The sequence below is a fragment of the Rhinolophus sinicus genome, chromosome 17, assembly GCF_057876585.1.
Source record: "Rhinolophus sinicus isolate RSI-liver-muscle chromosome 17, RSI-T2T, whole genome shotgun sequence".
NCBI lineage: Eukaryota > Metazoa > Chordata > Mammalia > Chiroptera > Rhinolophidae > Rhinolophus > Rhinolophus sinicus.
This window is the reverse complement of record NC_142517.1, coordinates 99,483,807-99,502,822: the sequence shown is the minus strand read 5'-3', so window position 1 is coordinate 99,502,822 and position 19,016 is coordinate 99,483,807. Positions and strand designations below refer to the sequence as shown.

Here is a 19,016-nt window from a genome sequence, read left to right as displayed (position 1 = left end):
AATATTACTTACAACTATGCAATGTAAGGGTGTTTTAATACCTAGTTGAAAGAGTAGAGCTCATTGTTACCTTTGGAAATATTTGGTCCATTTTCTTGGGTTGCCTTTATTCTCATGTAGTATAAATTGCTATTTGAAAACTTGGACATTTTCTACATGTACAAGACATTGACAGAAACCAATCTTGTGGGCTATTGAAAAACAGTCACTTTTAAAACTCTTTGCCTTTCTGTTTGAAGACTAGTGACCGCTGTCATTTTCCTAAAAATATTAACCATCAGAAGCAAGTACGGCATTCCCATCCCATCCACAGTTGACCGATGGTTCTTTTCCAGCTACTGTGTTTCCCCGAAAATAAGACCTAGCTGGACAATCAGCTCTAATGCGTCTTTTGGAGCAAAAATTAATATAAGACCTGGTCTTATAGTAAAATAGTAAAATAAGATCGGGTCTTATATTAATTTTTGCTCCAAAAGACGCATTAGAACTGATTGTCCGGCCAGGTCTTATTTTCAGGGAAACACAGTAAGTGCTTGCTGCTCTTGCTTTTTAATTCCCTCCCCTCACTCTCAACTTTCAACTCATGACTTTGCTTCTGGCCCAGCTCCCTGAGCATATGAGGGCCTGTGAACTGCTAAAAGCTTTCTCACTTACAAATTTCTCTGTATTTTTCACCAATTTTCTTTTTTCCCTGTGGTTAATTAGAAAGGTGTGCCTGTATTTCTTGCCAAGTTAATCCAGACAAAAGGCTATTGTTTTCTATCTCCTTTGCCAGTTATCTGCCTTCCAACCTGGATTCCTTTATAGAGACTTTATTTGAAACATACCTTTGAATGAAGAGTTTGCCACTGATTATCCTAATAGAACTTTCTGTTTCCTCTCAAGCTGTTGTTCTGCATGCGCAGCTACTAGTAAATGGGTTGCTTTCTTCACTCTCACCATTTCACTATCTGCTCTTACTTCAGTTCTGTTTCCTGCTTCTGCCCCCCCCACTCTAGAGAAACTTCTCTTTTGAGGATCACATGTGTTTTTTCTTAATAAACCAGTCAGAGAGGCCACATCAATTGTGATTTCTTCACCGCATTTGAGATTGTTGATGGTCTCCATTGTTAAATTTCTCCTCCCCGACTTCTGTGAGCCCGACTTACCTGGTGTTCTTATTCATTGTAGAGAGGACATGTGTAGTGTATCATTTGATGGCTTATGTATCCCTTTCTCTGTCTCAGCCCTCTTTGTTCTCTCCCCCCCGCCCGCCGCCCGCAGAGAACATGGGGGTTTTGTATCCCTCCCAGTGACATGTTGCTCTTATCCCTAAGCTGTCACCTCTGCATTAGTCCCTATGTCAAACCACCTACTAAATTAATATAAAACATTTCTACTTACCCTTCATATTTCTCTCACCTGAAGGTGAATCCATGAGCTCCCTGCCCTTATTACCTACTCTTCCCCCACCCCAACATTTTGTCTAGTGAATCCATCTTGAAATCCATGAGATACCTGATCCTTTCCTAAATTCCTTCAGACACCACTTGATTTTGCCTCTTACTTTTTATTCCCGCTACTAAGACCTAGCTTACACCCTACAAACTTTGTTGCTTTTTCTCTCTGCTTCTCATGTCTCCTTTTCATTTTTTTAGCACTTAACTATCAGGTTAAGTTTTCTACAAAACTAGTTTTTGTTCTTCATCCCTGCCCGGATCTTTCAGTCATGTGTTTTTTTCATCAGTCCACTTACTTATTATTTCATGTATCCAAGAAATGTTAAGTGCCTAATCAGTGCCCATTAAGGACAATAGAAATGTGAATACAACAGACGTGGGGTTTCACCTCACAAAATTGACAGTCTGGTGGGGAGTTCAGACATTAAAGAAATACCTAGAAAATGAGTGAATTACACTGTGGTAAACGCCCCAAAGCTTCTCTTCCCCTGCCTGTTCCCCCCGTGCTGGGGTTTTTCCCTAAGCTGAGGTGACAGAGTGAGGGGCCTGATGCTGTCATTGTAGGTAGCACTTGCACAAGTGAGACTGAGGCTTTTGAGAACATTTTAGGTGGCGAGAGGAGCATAGCAAAGGAAGGAAGTGTCCCTGCATCTTTAGGAAATGTTGAGTAATGTGGCACAGTGTGAATATGGGATGTGTGCACGAGAAAAGTACAAGTGCAGAAATATGAATGGATGGCAGGGGGTGCTGCTAAACTTTCACATTCTTCATCTTAGTTATTCTCACAAAAACCTTATAAGGCAAGTGATGTTACCCCATTTTCAGGGAAGAATCTGAGACTCAGAAAGTCTCATATTCAAGACCGTGGAGCTGGACCTGAATGCAGTCACAGCTCTCTTACCCCGAGCGTGGGCTGTGTTTGGTGCAATGTGGAGCCACAGTCTCCCACGTGCTTCATGAGCACATGGGTCTTTCCAGGACACCTTCCCTCACCATCTCTGTTTGGGCATCTAGCTCTGCAGATGCTCCTTTTACTGAATCTGCACTCCGTGAGGACAAGGACCGGCATCCTTGAATCCTCCGGGTTCCTAGCACCTTTTCGTGCTGTAAGTAGACACTCTAGAAACAGTTTTTGAACAACTGCTTACATCCTTCCATCACCCCTCACACGAAGTTTACATTAGAACCATCTGACACTGAAAACAATCACCAGCACATGTGACTGGCACTGCATGAGTTGTGAACAATTTTCACAGGGCGCTTCTGTTCTCTTTGTGGGGTTCATATGTGCATATCCCATCAGACATAAAAGAAACATCAGTAATGCTGTGTGACAACAACAAAAATGGGCGATTACTGAGCAGCTCAGGTCGTTCAGATGTGCAGCCAGGTGTACGAGTCACTACCTATGTTGACTTGACCCTGTGGTTAAGTCTGTCTTTGGAAAATTTGGGGGAGATTTGGATACTCAGGATACATTTGAACACCTGAAACAATAATAATTTGGGGATGGGGTAGCAAGACAGATTGGAAGGGTGCACACATTTCTGGTAGAATATACTAAAAAGGAACTAGTGCAGGGAGAAGTGGTACCTTGAATGCAAGGGGGAGAGAGAGAGAAAAAGACAGAATGACAAAAAGAGATTGAGAGGAAAGTGATAGACACAGAAAACAGGCTCTTATTTCAAGACTGCAAAAGCGAAATGCTACTTTGTGCAGAGTCCAGATGTGCAGTGCTCCAAATGAAACACCGGAATTCTCCACGTCTCCAGGATTTTGGTCTGTGGCGGCCACTGCTAATAATGCACACAGTACAGTTTGTGTTTCCTGGGAAATGTTCTTTTCTCATGCAAGCTCCTTAGGATTAGACACTGTTAGGAAGGGTTAGCACCTAAGCCGGGGCAGACATGTACAAACGGTAAGAAAAGAAGATGGACTGAAGGACAGAGTTGGAAATTTTCCTAAGAAAACAGTAGAGAATAATATTGATCCAAGAGAGAAAGTTAGATAGAAAAATTTAAAACTAGATGTAAGAGAAAACACATCCTGGACTATTTAACTTTGGCTAAGGAATGTGTCTAGTGGCTTGTACATTATTTGCGGGTTGTTATTTTTTTCTGTTACTAAATAATTTCCTTTCCCACGTGGGAGAAATAGTGCTTGAATTCACGGTATCTGGGCAGAGCTGAGGAGCTGGACCAGAAGAGGAGGTGGTGTCAGAACACGTTAGCATTTCCAGCTTTTTACCTCACATCTAATGAGATCTGCACTCTATATTTTTGCCATTTGGAAATAAACATACATGTATCTTGCACAGTCACGTTAGAAGAAAATGGAACATTTTTATAAAAGTCCTTGATTCTAGCAAGATCTTTTTTCTGACTATGAAAAAGTTATTGATGCTGTATATAGAAAACCAAACTTACTAAGAAACAACATTTATCTTTAGGGAAAAGTACAACTAGATAGTATGACGTGAAATGAACACCATGCTAAATTTTAAACAGTGAAAAGTTTTTCAATAAAAACTTACTCTGTAGGGTACGCCCACATCAACTGCTTCTATTAAGACTTCAGGTCAGTTGACCCTTTTTTTTTTTTTTTCAAACTTTAGCAAGTCCCAAACTTGAAAAACAAGGGTGTTGCCAGTGGAGTTGAGGTGAATTGAGCGGTGGGTGGGGTGCCACCACGGCAAGCCAGCATGGAGAGGCTGTGGTTAGTGCATTCCATGGACGTGAAATGCAGCCCCACCTCTGCAAACAAGGGTTTCAAGGTGCATTTTCTGTTTTTCAGGATGAATCTTCAAGTCATGAATGTAACCAGCGCACAATCCTTCTGTACGGAGTGGGCAAAGAGCGTGACGAAGCGAGACATCAGCTGAAGAAGATTACCAAAGATATTTTGAAAATCCTAAATAAGAAGAGCACCACGGAGACAGGGGGTAAAGACCCGAAATGCATTTGCTCCTATTGTGACGTCTGGTGCATTCTCTCTTAGCACGGTCTTTATCAGCTTTGTGCCTGGCACCGTCCCCGTGTTTCCTCTCCTGAGTGACTGTCCCATTGAAATATGAATAAGCACATTGAAATGTTACAGTCTTTGTTCCATTTATAGTCATCCTTATACTAAAATCGCATGTTCTATAGATAGATAGAGGTCATTTTTATTTTCTCCTCTTTCTTATACTTCCCAAATTTTCTACAGTAGTCCCAGATGAAGTACTGAAGAATGAGTTGGAACACTCTTACTCTGGAAGTTTCCCCAATGCTTTACCATCCTTTTCAAGCTTGTAGTTTGCTCTGGGTGCTCATATTTGTGTGATAATTGAAAATCCTGAAGTGTAGTTGCTGAGCTTTTCTTACCTTCTTGTTCTTCAGAAGGCCTCGGGGTGGGTTACCCACATCACCAAATGATTTCAAGTAAAAACAAAATGTGGGTCTTTGTTCTGTAATGCCTTCTTTATTTGGAATCCTCTTTCCCTTGGCTTTTTACCTAATTTTTATAGGGAAGTGATGCCTTTATGTCACCACGTTGCATAATTGAAATTTTGCCATTATCCACTTCACATTTGCCTAATTACTCTTCGCAAAATTTATTTTATTAAGCAGTCATGTGATATCATTAGATATACTCTGCTACCACCAGTGATGTGCATTTCTCTGTTACTTAAACACAAAAGGAAAAAAACGTTTGGATTTTCCCTGTGCAAACCGCACACTTCCTACCCATGGCATGAGCCACCTCTAGGAACCCTGCTTTGCTGGTCAGTACAAAATAAATATTTCTGTATGCACCTCCCCACAGGGGACCCAATCCTTAGACTTCCAACAGATGGACTACTAGAGCTTGTCCATCTAGTTCTTTCCTTCAGCAAAGTCCAGCTATAACTGATGTAAATGGCTCTTTCCTCTCCAGCAGTACTAACACACAGGCACATGGGCAACACGTTTTTCACTCTGAATGTGACATTGAGGGCGTCTGAGGTCCAAGGTTAGTCCTTGGAGCACAACAGAAGTTACCTTCATGTAATTTGCATCATGTTCCCTACCCCCCCACCCCCCCTACCCCCCATTGCCAGTGCAGGAGCTTGTACTGCAAAGTCTCCCTGAGGGGATACAGACATGGAAGGGAAATGAAACCCTGTTGTCACAGCCTGTCACTATTGAGCTTGGAAAGAACAAAAGTGCTCTAAGAAAAACTGTTGATCTGTCATTTTCCTCTTTTCTCTCTTAGAGAAAAAGAGGAAATGGTTTGCATTTAGAAGTCCTGCAACTAGCTAGCAAAGAATATTTGAAACGACTTTTTGTGTACTTGAAAATAGGGTGGATACTCTGTCCTATAGAAGGTTCCGTAATACATTTTTAACATCTAAGTTAATTATAAAGAGTCTTTCTAGAGCCTATGGAATGTTTGGTTTTGGAAACCTGAGAGGGGTGCGAAGGGGAAGGAAGCAATGTGGTATCCTTTTCTGTTGTGTCTGCTTCCTTCCTTCACAGAGTCTCTAATGCCAGACTGGAGTCTGTGCTATCTTTGTATCAGTCTCTGAAACAGGCAGCTCTTGTTTTTGAACTCACAAAGAGAAAATGGTGGTTCTGTGCTGCTGTTTGAAACAGCAGTAATAGAAACACCACCGTGAAGAGGCGTCTTCAAAGGGAATTTTTGTCTTTCCCTCATTTTAGATAAAATTCAACCAGAAATGTGTTAATTTGGGAATAGTGAGCTGTCTTCTGATAAACAGTGTATGTTTGTCACTACTTAAAACCTAGCATGCTCACCAGATGCTAGCTAACAGTACTTCAGATTTATGGAAATTTGCCCACTGGTTGCAGAAATGATGAGAATTGGTGAGGCAGGAAGACAGAGCTCGTGTAGCATATATTTGATTTCTGTCTACACAGAAAAATATGATTCGGAGGAACTCATTAGGAGCATTGTCAGATCAGCCAGGCCTTACCTAGGGGAGTTTATCGCCTAAAACTCTTACGATATTTCCAGTTGAACATGGTCAAACCTCAGTTTACATTTACCTTGATTCTAGTCATCTTTGGTTTTTAATGGTGCGTCTTTTGAAAACAGAAATGAAATTTACCATAACGATCTCTAAAAGGCCACAACTTCTAGAATTTAAAGATTTTTGAAAAAGGAAAGCCAAAATTAAGCAACTAAAGAACAATAATATAAGTGATGAAAACAAAGTAAATTAGACCGATGAGGAAAATCTATGAATTATAATGATATTATCACTCATGTAAATATCATTTAAAATATAGTATTCCATTGAGAACCACCACTAATTTTTTACATTTTTCTTTGAAATTGAATATAAATTGCCAAGTCTTAATTGCATCTTTTTTATACGAGACTTTAAGTAGTTAGCTGTATGTAAGTAAATAAAGGCAATTCCCATAAACAAATAAACCAAAAAGATGTGTTTGTGAATTCTCATGCTGGGTCTACTTCCTCATGTCTGTTATTTTATTTTTGTTCTGTTTTGTCTGCACCCCAGGAAGGACTAAATAATTATGTTAACAACTTCAGTTTTAAAACACATAATACCCGACTGTTGATGTGAGCTTTCAGCCTTGGATCAATTATGTTCATCAATGAAAAATTCAACACTTGGGTATTTTGAACATGCTCATGACATGTGAGCAGCTATATTGAAGGCACAATTCCACACTTAATTTGTAACTTTGAGAATACATAGTGAAAAACAAGTAGGTCTGATGAACTTATTAGTTCTTTCTCATTGTGTTATGTTTGTTGTTGATAAAAGTGGCACAGTTTTGTACCTTATGTTACTCAGCACTTTTTAGTTCTGATTTATTCTGATATTAGGGTTTGTTTGTTTGCTTTAGGAAATTAGGACAAAACAGCCTGGGGTTGTTTGGGGGAAGAAGGGGGGTGCGAGGTGGTGAAGGGCTTAAACTATAATTGTTTATTCTTGAAAGAGAAATGTCCTTTCTTCTAATTTTACTTTCTCAAGCCATTACATTTGCCATTAGCAAAATATTTCTGGGTTCAGTGAAATCTTGCTTGTATCTTTAATAGAGAAATGTGTCAAGTGACCTTTGTTCTCTAAAATTAAACTTTTCCAATGAGATATAAGTGGTCTTTGACTACTTAGAATCATTGTGTTGGAAGTGACCTTAGAGATCATGTAATCTAACCTTTCCTTTCTGTCTTTAGATTTGTCTGTGTAAATACATGCATTAAGAAATATTTAAAAACAGGATCTAATTATTTTTGGATATTATCCTTCAACTCTTAAGAACAAGAGTCCCTCTGGGATAGCAGTATTTATAAAAAAATTTTATTGGAATTTTCTTCAAACTTCTGTATGCTAAATTGACAAGTGTAGCACTTTTCCATTAATGTGGAGGAATTTAATTCCTTTCTACTAAAAATGTTAGGAATCGTGTAAATTTCCTTTTTTATATATTAGACTGTTTGGGGGAAATATCATAGTGAGTCTTCTAAGAAGATGCCAGTTCAGTTTCCTGTCATGTCAGAGTGAGCCTGGGTGATTCCCACCCCTTTCCTTGTTGAGGTCATCCTGTTTTAAAAGTAAGTTAGTTAGAAATGTTCATAGAGGCGCTTCTCACAGTAGCCATAATCTAGAAACTGCTCACTCTAATGGATGAATAAATAGGGCTATAGTCACATATTGGAATACTGTACGTGAGTGAGAGTTATTCATTTTTAGAACAAAATTAAAATTGCAATAACAATATGGATTAATCTCAGAAGCATAATCCTGAGTGAAAGATGTCAGATGTTAAATGTATGTATCGTATGGTTCTCTATATGAAGTCTCAAGGTGGGCAATACCAAACCAAGCTGTTACAAGTCACGATCTTGGTCCCCAGGGGAGGGAGAGTGACTGGAGGGATCCTGAGGGAGTTTCTGGGATTCTGGTATGTGACTGTGTGGTTTGAGTTTTGTTACCTGAGTATGTGTATTTTGTAGAAATTCAGTTTGTTCACTTTTTCATATGTATGTTATACTTCAAGAAAAGCAAGAACGTTGAAGTCGAGCTTTATTAAATGGAGAATAATGTATCTACTGCATGTTTATTTAGTTGGAGATGAAGGACAAAAAGCTAGGAAGAACAAGCAGGAAGCATTTCCAACATTGGAGACTGTGTTCACAAAGCTTCAACTCCTTTCATATTTTGATCAGCATCAAGTGACATCTCAGGTAGTCATTTAAAACTGTTTTATTATGCATTTGAGATATTCATATTTCCTTAAAATCTTTTATGTAATACATGTTTGTAGCCTTAGTTGGTTTTTAAATATGTTTTTAAAACATATTTGAAGGTATCTCAAACTATTGAGTAATTCAGTTTTAAGTTCAGTTTTAAGAAAGAATTCATTTTTATCATGAAAATATTTTTACCTTATGGTAATAATCCTTTTTTATTATAAAATATATAAAATAATCCTTAATGCAGTACTTACTATGTTGTTATATTATGGTCTTATATTGCTATTAATAAAGGAGAAATCTATTGATGATTGAAATAAAATACCACACAATTGAGATGAAACCAAATATGTTTGTTTTCAAATCCATTGAATCAAATAGATGTTACCTGGAAATTAATTAATGTTTGTAGTTCTACCTTTAGGATAGTTAGGTCTAGACTTGATGACAACTTGGCTTATTTCTTCAAATTATAGTTGTAGTAAGGAAGTTGATGTGTACATGTTTTGGTTTCTGTAGAAATATGTTTTAACTTTCTCCTAAATAGAATCACGTATAAATTCAAATTTCTCCCTTAAAAAAATTAAAATAACAATTATGTGAATATTGGTCTTCTAATTACTTTCACTTTTGTTTGCACAGATCTCCAACAATGTGCTGGAACAAATCACTAGTTTTGCATCAGGGACATCCTATCACCTCCCTTTGGCTCATCATATTCAGCTTATCTTTGACCTCATGGAGCCAGCACTGAACATCAACGGACTAATTGACTTTGCAATACAGGTGTGACAGAGACCCTGCGCTTCTCTCCTTAGAAAAGCACACCCACTAGGCACCACACAATTTAAAGTGCATTTTTGATTGATTGAGACATTCTGAATCAACCATATTCAACTAGCATATTAATTGCAACAGTGTTCATAATTTTCAATTAAGTAATTATAATAGGGTCCTAAAATATGTAATAGTCATTTTTAAAATGTGAGCTTTTTATGGTTGTTTTTTGTTTTTGTTTTTTGTCTTTTATAATTTAGCTTAGGGAAAGGTGAAAGTTTATCTGCTCTTTGTAACAGAGTATATTTTAGATTAAAAGCAAGAAAAATAAAATCTTATAATTTGATTTGTCCTGCTATATTTCTCATACATATTCTTGAGCTCATTTATTATCTCATGTTGTTAGTAAATTGAAGTAAACGCTGGTTTCTATCGCTTACTCTGTTCGAGGTGTTAGCTTTGTTAGTAACAAGAAACTAATGATAAATAACTTCTGTTTCATTAAAAAGAAGAGAAATGAGTGGGGGGAGTGAGAAGCGGTATGTTCTTCTCTGAAATAATCCAGTCCAGAACTTTGAACCTCCATAAAATGTTAGCTATTTTAATATTGGCTACTTTATGATTGCATATACCTTGATGTCTAGACAGAAGGAAAACTCTAATTTGGTACAGGATTAAAAATAAAAGCCAGTTTAATTCATTGGGGTGTGTTTTCTGAGACTGTAGTTGTATATGTTTATGTTCCTGGTGCAGGAAAAGGGGCGAGATCAAGCAGTATTAGAATGACTCATTTTGAAAAATAACTATTTGCCTGTTTGTGCTGGCAGCTGCATTTTCATTCAGTCTTTTCTCTCTCTGTAGCTACTAAATGAGCTGAGTGTGGTAGAAGCCGAACTGCTCCTGAAATCCTCCAGCCTGGCCGGAAGTTACACGACGGGTCTGTGTGTCTGCATCGTGGCTGTTCTCAGGCGGTACCACAGCTGTCTGATCCTGAATCCTGACCAGACAGCCCAGGTGTTCGAAGGGTTGGTATATAAAATGTCACTATAATTTTTCACATCCTAAGATGTATAATTTGTGATGAAATATTATAGTAGTTTTGAGAGAAAAATAGTGTTGATATTTATTTCAATGAAAAGATAGAACGTAGTTAAAGCATACTGTTTGCAAGAAAACGCTTATCAAAGAAAGAGTTGTTGGAAGCATGCAAAATGTTATTTTTAATAAAGTAAAATTCTTTCCTTCCTTCCTCTTTTCCTTCCTGCCTTACTTCCCTTCCTCGAACTTCTACCAATGTAAGCCAGCTGCCACCTGGGCGGCCCTGCATCATGGGTTATTAGGAAGTGACTATATGACAACTTTGTTCATGGAATTTCAGTTTATATTTGGAGAATCCAACACAAATTAGCTTTGCATCCGTTGTCATCTTAGAGATTTACTTCTTTAATTTCTTTTAAAATAAATCGAAGCTCTCTTTTGGTAAATCTTAATCTAGCACAAGTGACTTTCTAGATTCTTAGTTGTTTTTTTGTTTGTGTGAATTTTAGGCTAAGGTTTTCTCTACTACCATGAGTGAAAGTGGTCTAAATAATTAACTGACATCATCCCCATTAGAGGCTGAAGTTACAGGGACCTGAGAAGTATAATGAGCTCTCAGAAACCCTATACTAAGCTCATTTGTGTCCACTTTAGACTCCTTTCTCCAGGTCTTTATATAAGGAAAGACAACCTGCCTCTTCCCGTAAGCAGCCTGAGGTAACCTCTAAATATGGTTCACTATTCACTTAACCCAGAGAACCCCACAAAATCATGTAAATCACGAGGTTCGAAACTTTGAGTTCACTTTAAGAACATTTGTGAAACTGCCCGAGGCCATCAAGGGTATGTGTATCTGAAAATCCACCAAGTATGTAAAGGATGTCACCTTATGGAAGCAGTGGGTGCCATTCCGTCATTACAATGGAGGAGATGGGAGGTGCGCCCAGGCCAAACAGTGGGGCTGGGCCCAGGGTCGGTGGCCCAGAAAAAGTGCTGAGTTTTTGCTGCACACGCTTAAAAATGCAGAGTCATGCTGAGATTAAGGGTTTAGATGTAGACTCTCTGGTCACTGACACAGCCAGGTGAGCACAGCTCCCAAGACGAGGAGCAGAACTCACAGAGCTCACGGGCAGGTTAACCCATCCACGAGCTCTCCCCGCCTCACTGAGAGGGTCCTCGCTGAGAAAGAGCAGATTGTTCCTAAACCAGGGAGGAGGTTGCACAGAAGAAAACGATATCTCAGAAGAACTGAAGAAACAAAAACTTACAGCCCGGGAGAAAATTCCACATCAAATAAAAGCTAATAAAAGTTTAAAAAAAAAGAAAGAAGGACAACCTATTCTTCCATTTTCGTCCTGGGCTTGAAAGAAACATGGGTTTCTTGGGTTCCACAGTTCTCTGTTTTGTAACCTAGTACGTAATATAACCAATTCCTACTCCATTCTAGAGGGGCATCCATGAAACATCACAGATATTTTTAAATGTGATAAAATTAATGTTAGTATTCAGGAAATAGAGAACCACTTAATAACCCTCAACTACCCTGTAGGGTTGAATAATTAATAATACTTTACCAGTCAAGAAACTGAAACGCAGGCCTGCTAAATGAAATGCTTGAACTTATGTGCCCAACATCAAATAGCTAATAAATCTCCCAGACTGCTGAAGTTTTTTGAACTAAGAGCTCATTCATGCTGTTTAATTTATACCATCCTTTTTAAACTGAGTATGGAAACCCACTAGTTTCATGAAATGAAATGAATATAATAGGTTTTGACAAGTATTTTTTTGTTATTATTTTGAAATTTATTTCACTATCATTTATTTTGACATTTAAAATGTATGTTCTATTAAATGTTCATAAATCATACTTGATATTAATTATATTTTTACTTCATCATACATAGTAAGGATAAGTATTTTACCCAAAAACTATTATTTTAGTTTTTTTATACTTACATGAATGAGTATACAGGATCTCAGTGTAAAATGTTTTTCTTACCTGTAGGAAGTGAAAAAAATGGAGGAAACACTGACTGCTCTACAGTGGGTACCTAGCAAACTCCCAATAAATGTTTATTTGTTTTAATCACAAAATAATTCTTTGCTTTTTAGGTATTTCTGGAATTTATTTGCTTATATAGTTAACAACCGATTGAGTTTTGTTGTTGTTGTGTTGTTGTTTTTTCCCCTTAATTGTGTGACACTTTTGCTGTAATTGACAGCTTTTATCAGTTGCCTGGTGGCCCTGTCTGCTGATGTCAGTTCACAGGGTTTGGGATGCTCCCTTACCATTTCCTCCCACAGTGTCCTGAGTTCCACCTGTGGTGTTTGGGATTTGTGGTTCCGTCTTGGCCTTGACAGCCTAGGTTCCCTCTGGCTTCCCTGTTCCCTGAGTAGTGGAGTGAGCTCTGGACTGGCACTAGGGAGACCCATGCCCTCTACTTGGACTAGTTCTTTGAACTAATTCTTTGCCGATGGGCAAGTTACTTCACCTTTCTGAGCCTTAGAGCTCTCTTTAGAAAATGAAGAAGATGAATCAGGTGATTTGTAAAGCCCATTTTGACTTCAATAATCTGAGTCCTCTATAACAGTCCAGCTATTGCAGACTGACCCCTATAACAACAAACAACATGGAATCGGATACGTGGATGGACCACTTTTGTTTACTTCTCTGTTGTATGAACTATGACCAAAGAGGCCATAGTTCTGATTTGGGGAAAATGGTACAGATGCGAGTAGTAATGGTACTTCTGAACTGAAAGACTTACAGAGAATGTCACTAAATTCTTTTATCAGATAAACTAAAATAAATTTTTTCTCGTTTGGATAAACACGGGAAATGCAACCTCAAACGATGCACTCATCAGATTCATGCCAGAATTAGCTCATGGTCTTGAAAATGGATTTCCCAGATTTCCCGATTAGAAGAATTGCTCCTTTGCAAAGGACTGGATTTGAGAATCTTTGTAAAGTCACTGAATTTGTCAATCTTTTTACTGAAGAGAGATTCTCTACTTCACCTTTCCTTCTGTATTCTAGTCATAGCAACATAATTGATGGATTCCTCCATATATACATTCTATGTGGAGAACTTTCTTGTTGTTGTTTTTTGTTGTTAATGACATTTCTGAAGTTTTTTTAAAAGCCTAGTATTTCAATATCGTAATAGAAAACTGGTATTTTACTCAATTATTTACTGTTGCTGTAATGATTGTGGTCAACACTCTGATGCCTTTTTTCTTCCCCAAGTAATAAATGGACATACTCTCACTCTAAAAGATTCAAACAATAACATATACATTAGCAAAATATGCATTTGATTTCTTCACATGGTTTTCTCCTCAGGTTGTGTGGTGTGGTAAAGCATGTCGTGAACCCCTCAGAATGTTCTTCTCCCGAAAGATGCATCTTAGCCTACCTCTATGATCTCTACGTGTCATGTAGCCACCTCAGAAGTAAATTTGGAGACCTCTTCAGGTGGGTAGAAAAAATCAAAAGGAGTAGGACTATGCCTGTATTTGTGAGTGACTCAGCCGGTATTGCCATCCTTAATAATGAATTTCATCATAATTATATCCATCAGAATTCATATTAAGTTGCCTTTTATTGTAGCTATAACCTCCAGTTACAAACTGCTATGCATGTATAGCTATGATTGCAATTTTGAGATAAATGTAAGAGAGAATACTCTATATTTTACACTTGCTGTTACCTCACTTGGAACATCGTTTCCCCTGTTGGCACTTTCTCACTTCCTTTGCTCTTTGGTTCCTTGACGATCCTGTTTCAAACAGCATCCCTGACTCCCTGTCATTTTCTTCATCTTAACATTTGCTACCCCCACAGGTAGACAGGTGCAAGAAAATACACACTTATTTAATGTTATTTTGAGGAAATTTAGATTATTAATTGCAGGAGAAAATAATAGCCGGCAAAATAATTTTAGAATCTAGAAGGAGGTAAGGAGCACACGATCAATTACCCTTCTCCTTGTTCTCTCATATCTTATCCAGTTTGTTTGTAAATCCTGTGAGCTACCTTCCGGGTATATCTAGACTCTGATCACTCTTCATTGCTCTGCTACTATGGTCATCTCTGGTTAGACCATTGCAGGGTGCAGAGTCCCTCTAACCGGTTTCCTTCTTTGCCCCTTTGACACTCCTGAGCATATTATCAACATAACTACTAAAGTCATCCCTTTAAAACAAGAATAGCTTGAAGTTTTCCAATGGCGTCTCATCCACTCAGAATAAAATCAAAGAGTTTCCCTAGCCTTTAGGATCTGCTGGATCCGATTTTCTCTTCCATCTCTTATCCCCTGTTCATTTCATTCTGGATCTGCTGGATCCGATTTTCTCTTCCATCTCTTATCCCCTGTTCATTTCATTCTGGATCTGCTGGATCCGATTTTCTCTTCCATCTCTTATCCCCTGTTCATTTCATTCTAACCATGTGGACCTCCTTACTGGTCTTCAAATACCCTACACACCCATCTTGAGACGTTTGCACTGGCTGTTGACTCTCTTGTTATGTTCCCCCCCCACTTCCTTGCATGCTCACTTCCACAGTTCGTTAACATCTCTACCTCCCTGACCATCCTATTTTAAACAGCACCCCTTGCCCCCACTCTCTGTGATTCTCTGAACCTTAGCGTTTACTAACCCCAGGAACATTATATATTTATTTATGGCTTGCCTCATTCCTAGAGTGTAAGTTTCACAAAGGCAGAAACTATTTTCTTCACAGCTAGTACCTTGAAGAGTGTCTGGCTTATAGTAGGCACTGTAAAAAGGCTATGGATAAAAGATATATACAAAAATATCATGATACTTTTAATGGTATTGATAGGGGATAAAATGTGAAAGTATGTCTTCATGAAATGAATTAGGTTTCAAACTACGGAACGTTTGAGTGACTCTTAGGAAGCATCTTTCCACAGAAATTACGTCATTGTAATAATACCCTGTATTCTGCTATTTCTTTAGAGAGCTTTCAGTTTCAGGTTAGAGTTTTTAGAGTGCATTCTCATACATGACTGGATTCTTGCAACACCATGTTTTTAACAGGGAACTTCCCAAGGAAACCACAGTAGCTTATTTCACCCTTAGGCTCCTGCAGGATAGTCAGATGGGTTAATTCAAGTAATGCCCATTGTATGTATGGAGATTTAGGATACGCAATGAACTGAGGGGCTGCTTAGGACCAGCACAGTGGCACCTCACAGAAGTGACACTGTCTACCGTTTCCTCAAGTAAAGAAGGGAGATGCAGCTCTCTTGGGAACCTTTGAAGTCAGACATTATTTGTAGTTTCAGACTAAGAAAAGGGGCCAAAGAAAAGCTGGGTATGTAGAGAGCTTTTCTAATAAAACAATTTGAATAATTGGATCTGAAACATCATCTAAAAGTCGTGAAAGAGGAACATTTGTGGGACCTAGAGCACTAATCACATCACATCTGCCTGTCCAGCCCTGTGCGGGGTTATCTCCATCGAGATCTTTAATCCTTCCAACAACCAGGGAAGTAGAAATGATTTTTTCCTAGCAACAGATGATTGTGTCTCATCATACGTTCATAAATGAAAAAACTTAGATTTGAATGTAAGTCATTTTGGCCCCCACGTGTGTGTTGCTTTCATTCCTCTTATCAGTTTTTTTCTGATACACACAGTCTCTGAAGTAAAATGCCTGACTTATTTTCTTAATTCCATATATGCCTGCAACAAAGAGTGCTAAGAATTAGAGAGTGACCTAGATGGAAGCTAACTTTTTATCAAAACATAGAGGCTAACCTGGAAAGAGTATAATTAAGGAAACAGGAAGCCTAGAAATGAGGGGTGAGGAGACTTCACCAGGAGCCATAGAGTTCCAAATAATTGTTCATTCCAGGTTGGAGGCAGGAGAATCCTCTCGAGGGAAGTGTCTACGCTGATAGAAAAGTAGGGGCTGAATCTTATGAGAATTAAGAAAGAAAGCAGAATCCTTTTGGTTTCTAAGGACAGGCATGAATAGATTGTTAGAATTATGTGGCAGTTGAATAAAAAAAGAGGCAATGCTTTACTATTTGCAGAAGTCTGTTTCACTCAACACTCAGTGTTTGGGGAGGTGGAGGAAACCAGCTATGGTATTAGGGAGGGACCCAGCAGAAAACAAAGTTTGGTTTTGTTTCATTTTTAGGGGGAAAGTGATCAAATTAAGAACTTTTGCTAAGTGAGAATGAATGAACAGTTGAGTACAAAGTGTGGTAAGAGTTAAGACGGAAAAAGGGAGATTGTAAAAGCACTGGGGACTCTATCATCATTTCCGTCATTTTGAACAGGTCATGACACCAGGTTACAAACTCGTATCCTTCAGTGAGCCCTGAGGAGTTTTTACATGAGTTATCTGCAAAGAAAGATCGTGTAGACGATTATAATTACTGACATTTAGTGGGTAGCTTTGCTCCTTTCTGTTGGACCATTGCTTCCCCAGCATTATTTGGCACTTAGATTTACCTGGGACAGCTTTTAAACATACAGATTCTGTAAACCTATAATGAGGCCCAGGAGTCTTTTATTTCTAACACACACCCTAGAGGTGATTCTGGAGGAGGAGGTCTGAAGCCACATTTTGCTAAACATTGAACCATCCGTTTTCTTAAAGCAGTTGGCAATGGCAGCAGTTTAGGGCAAACAATCTTATTTATATGCTTTTCCATTTTTAAGAAACTCATTCCTGGCTACTATGTTTGTAGGTGCACAGGACTAGGGGGCTGGGGAAATGGGGCAGGGAAGCCATGATGAAGTCACCTTTATCACAAATAAATTTGCTGCCAAAATCTTAATCTAAAAGAAGACTTTCTGCTGCATAAACGAGCTCTTGAATAGAGAAGGTGAACGTTGCTTATGAACTTGTCCATGGCAAGTAGGCAAGAGTAGCTGAGTGTACAGAATCTGAGCTTGAAATCAGATCATCTGTCAGCCCCATCTGCAGAGCTGGATTGGAGAGGCTACTTTCTGATTCCCTTTGTACTCCCATAGTCTATATCTGATTCAGCTGTAACTCACTGCGTATGCACTGTTTTCACCTGCTCGACCAGCCTCTTAAAAATCTGTTAATACTGCTATGAAACAGAATATAAGGAAGTTTTAGGAGTGACATAATAGTTTCTTCACTCATTGAATTTGTGTAGTATCCATACCCCCTACTGGAATGGAAGCTCTTTGCAGGCAGGGAGTGAGCCGCTCTTGTTCATAGATGTACGGTGCCCAGAGTGGCCTCGGCTGGACCTCCCCTGGACACAGTGCAAGTAGAAGAATAGTTTTGCAGGATGTATAATTAAGACTGCAATGCCAAATTATTCCTGCTGTGTCATCGAATCTATTTTTATACTTAAGTAATAACACTTTCCAACTACTGTTCAGAGACAGTCGTTGGAAGCCTTACTAAATTCTTTTATTCTGGGAGCATGTGGAATGTGGAAAAAATTTAGAAAACGATTCAGAGTAGTAACCAAATGTCTTATCCTTGTGTTGTTCTCCATCCCATTCAGCAGCTATGTTGAGCAATATTACGTTCCAGGCACTGTGCCCAGTGCTGATTATTACGGAGTTGGGGTGAGGAGCTCGTGTGAATTTTCTCTAGGAATACATTTAATTACAGTTGCTGCCATTTAATCTGTCCTTAAATAAAATTACTGTCGAGTTATTTTAGTTTTAGTGGGTTTTTTTGTTTTGTTTTTTTAACTCTTCTTCTTGTAACCTCAGTAGTGCCTGTTCAAAAGTTAAGCAAACCATATATAATAATGTGATGCCTGCAAATTCCAACTTGCGATGGGATCCGGATTTCATGATGGATTTCATTGAGAATCCTTCAGCCCGGAGCATCAACTACTCAATGCTGGGCAAGATCCTTAGTGACAACGCGGCCAACCGCTACAGCTTCGTCTGCAATACACTCATGAATGTCTGTATGGGCCACCAGGATGCCGGAAGGTGAGCGAGTTACCCTGGCATGCATGAGTAAACACGCAGCTGTGCTGTGGTGTTACTTTGAAATTCACTCTTCAGCCATTGCCTAGGCTGACATTTGGATGTTTGCTTTTTTTTTTTTTCCTTTTTTTCATATTCTTTTCTTCCTGAGTTTACCTCTGCTCTGTACTGTGATTTCCTTAACCTGAGAGCCAACATATACATAAAAATACAAAGAGAAAAATGCCTGTATTTTGAAAACACTGTATTTATGCCCACCTAAATTACAGTTTCTTTAATATTTTGATGTCCTTAAAAATGTAAATTTATAGGTCAGATTTGTTCACAGAACTAAAAATGCAATAATTGATACCTGTACTGATTACTGTTTATTGCTCAACAGCATTAAATATTAGAAAACATTTGAAGCCATTTACTTTTATCTTCTGGTCCAGATTCTAGTAGGTTATTTGACAAGTGGGTATTTATTATAACCTTGAATACAAGAAATGAATGGCTTGTTTGATGATGGTGAAGTATGTGTTCATTAAGAATATCCCATGTGAGTATCTCTCTTTTGCTACTTTTTACTACCTGTATTCTT

At 38.5% G+C, this 19,016-nt stretch overlaps 2 protein-coding genes across 21 annotated transcripts in view; one reads left to right on the top strand and one right to left on the bottom strand.

The window, feature by feature from the left end:
- The window catches only part of MED12L (mediator complex subunit 12L), a 319,885-nt gene that overhangs the window by 232,268 nt on the left and 68,601 nt on the right, over window positions 1–19,016 (top strand). For 14 of the 15 annotated variants that reach the window (XR_016019521.1, XM_074333588.2, XM_074333592.2 and 11 more), the window contains 6 exons: window positions 4,233–4,380; window positions 8,521–8,639; window positions 9,291–9,434; window positions 10,287–10,450; window positions 13,812–13,943; window positions 18,209–18,436. Coding sequence is in view for 14 of the 15 variants with exons in the window: in XM_074333588.2 (XP_074189689.1) it covers window positions 4,233–4,380; window positions 8,521–8,639; window positions 9,291–9,434; window positions 10,287–10,450; window positions 13,812–13,943; window positions 18,209–18,436 (935 nt within the window). In the remaining variant the exon portion in view is untranslated. The remainder of the gene's footprint in view (window positions 1–4,232; window positions 4,381–8,520; window positions 8,640–9,290; window positions 9,435–10,286; window positions 10,451–13,811; window positions 13,944–18,208; window positions 18,437–19,016) is intronic. The other variant, XM_074333596.2, reaches the window with a different exon arrangement.
- The window catches only part of P2RY12 (purinergic receptor P2Y12), a 48,978-nt gene that overhangs the window by 8,944 nt on the left and 21,018 nt on the right, over window positions 1–19,016 (bottom strand). Inside the window, exon 2 of one of the 6 annotated variants that reach the window (XM_074333660.2) lies at window positions 3,973–4,316. The exons of 3 other annotated variants lie outside the window; for them this stretch is intronic. The gene's annotated coding sequence lies outside the window, so the exon portion shown is untranslated. Of the gene's footprint in view, window positions 1–827; window positions 968–3,972; window positions 4,317–19,016 lie in introns of those variants that run through there. 2 more of the 6 variants (XM_074333668.2, XM_019748872.3) reach the window with 2 other exon arrangements.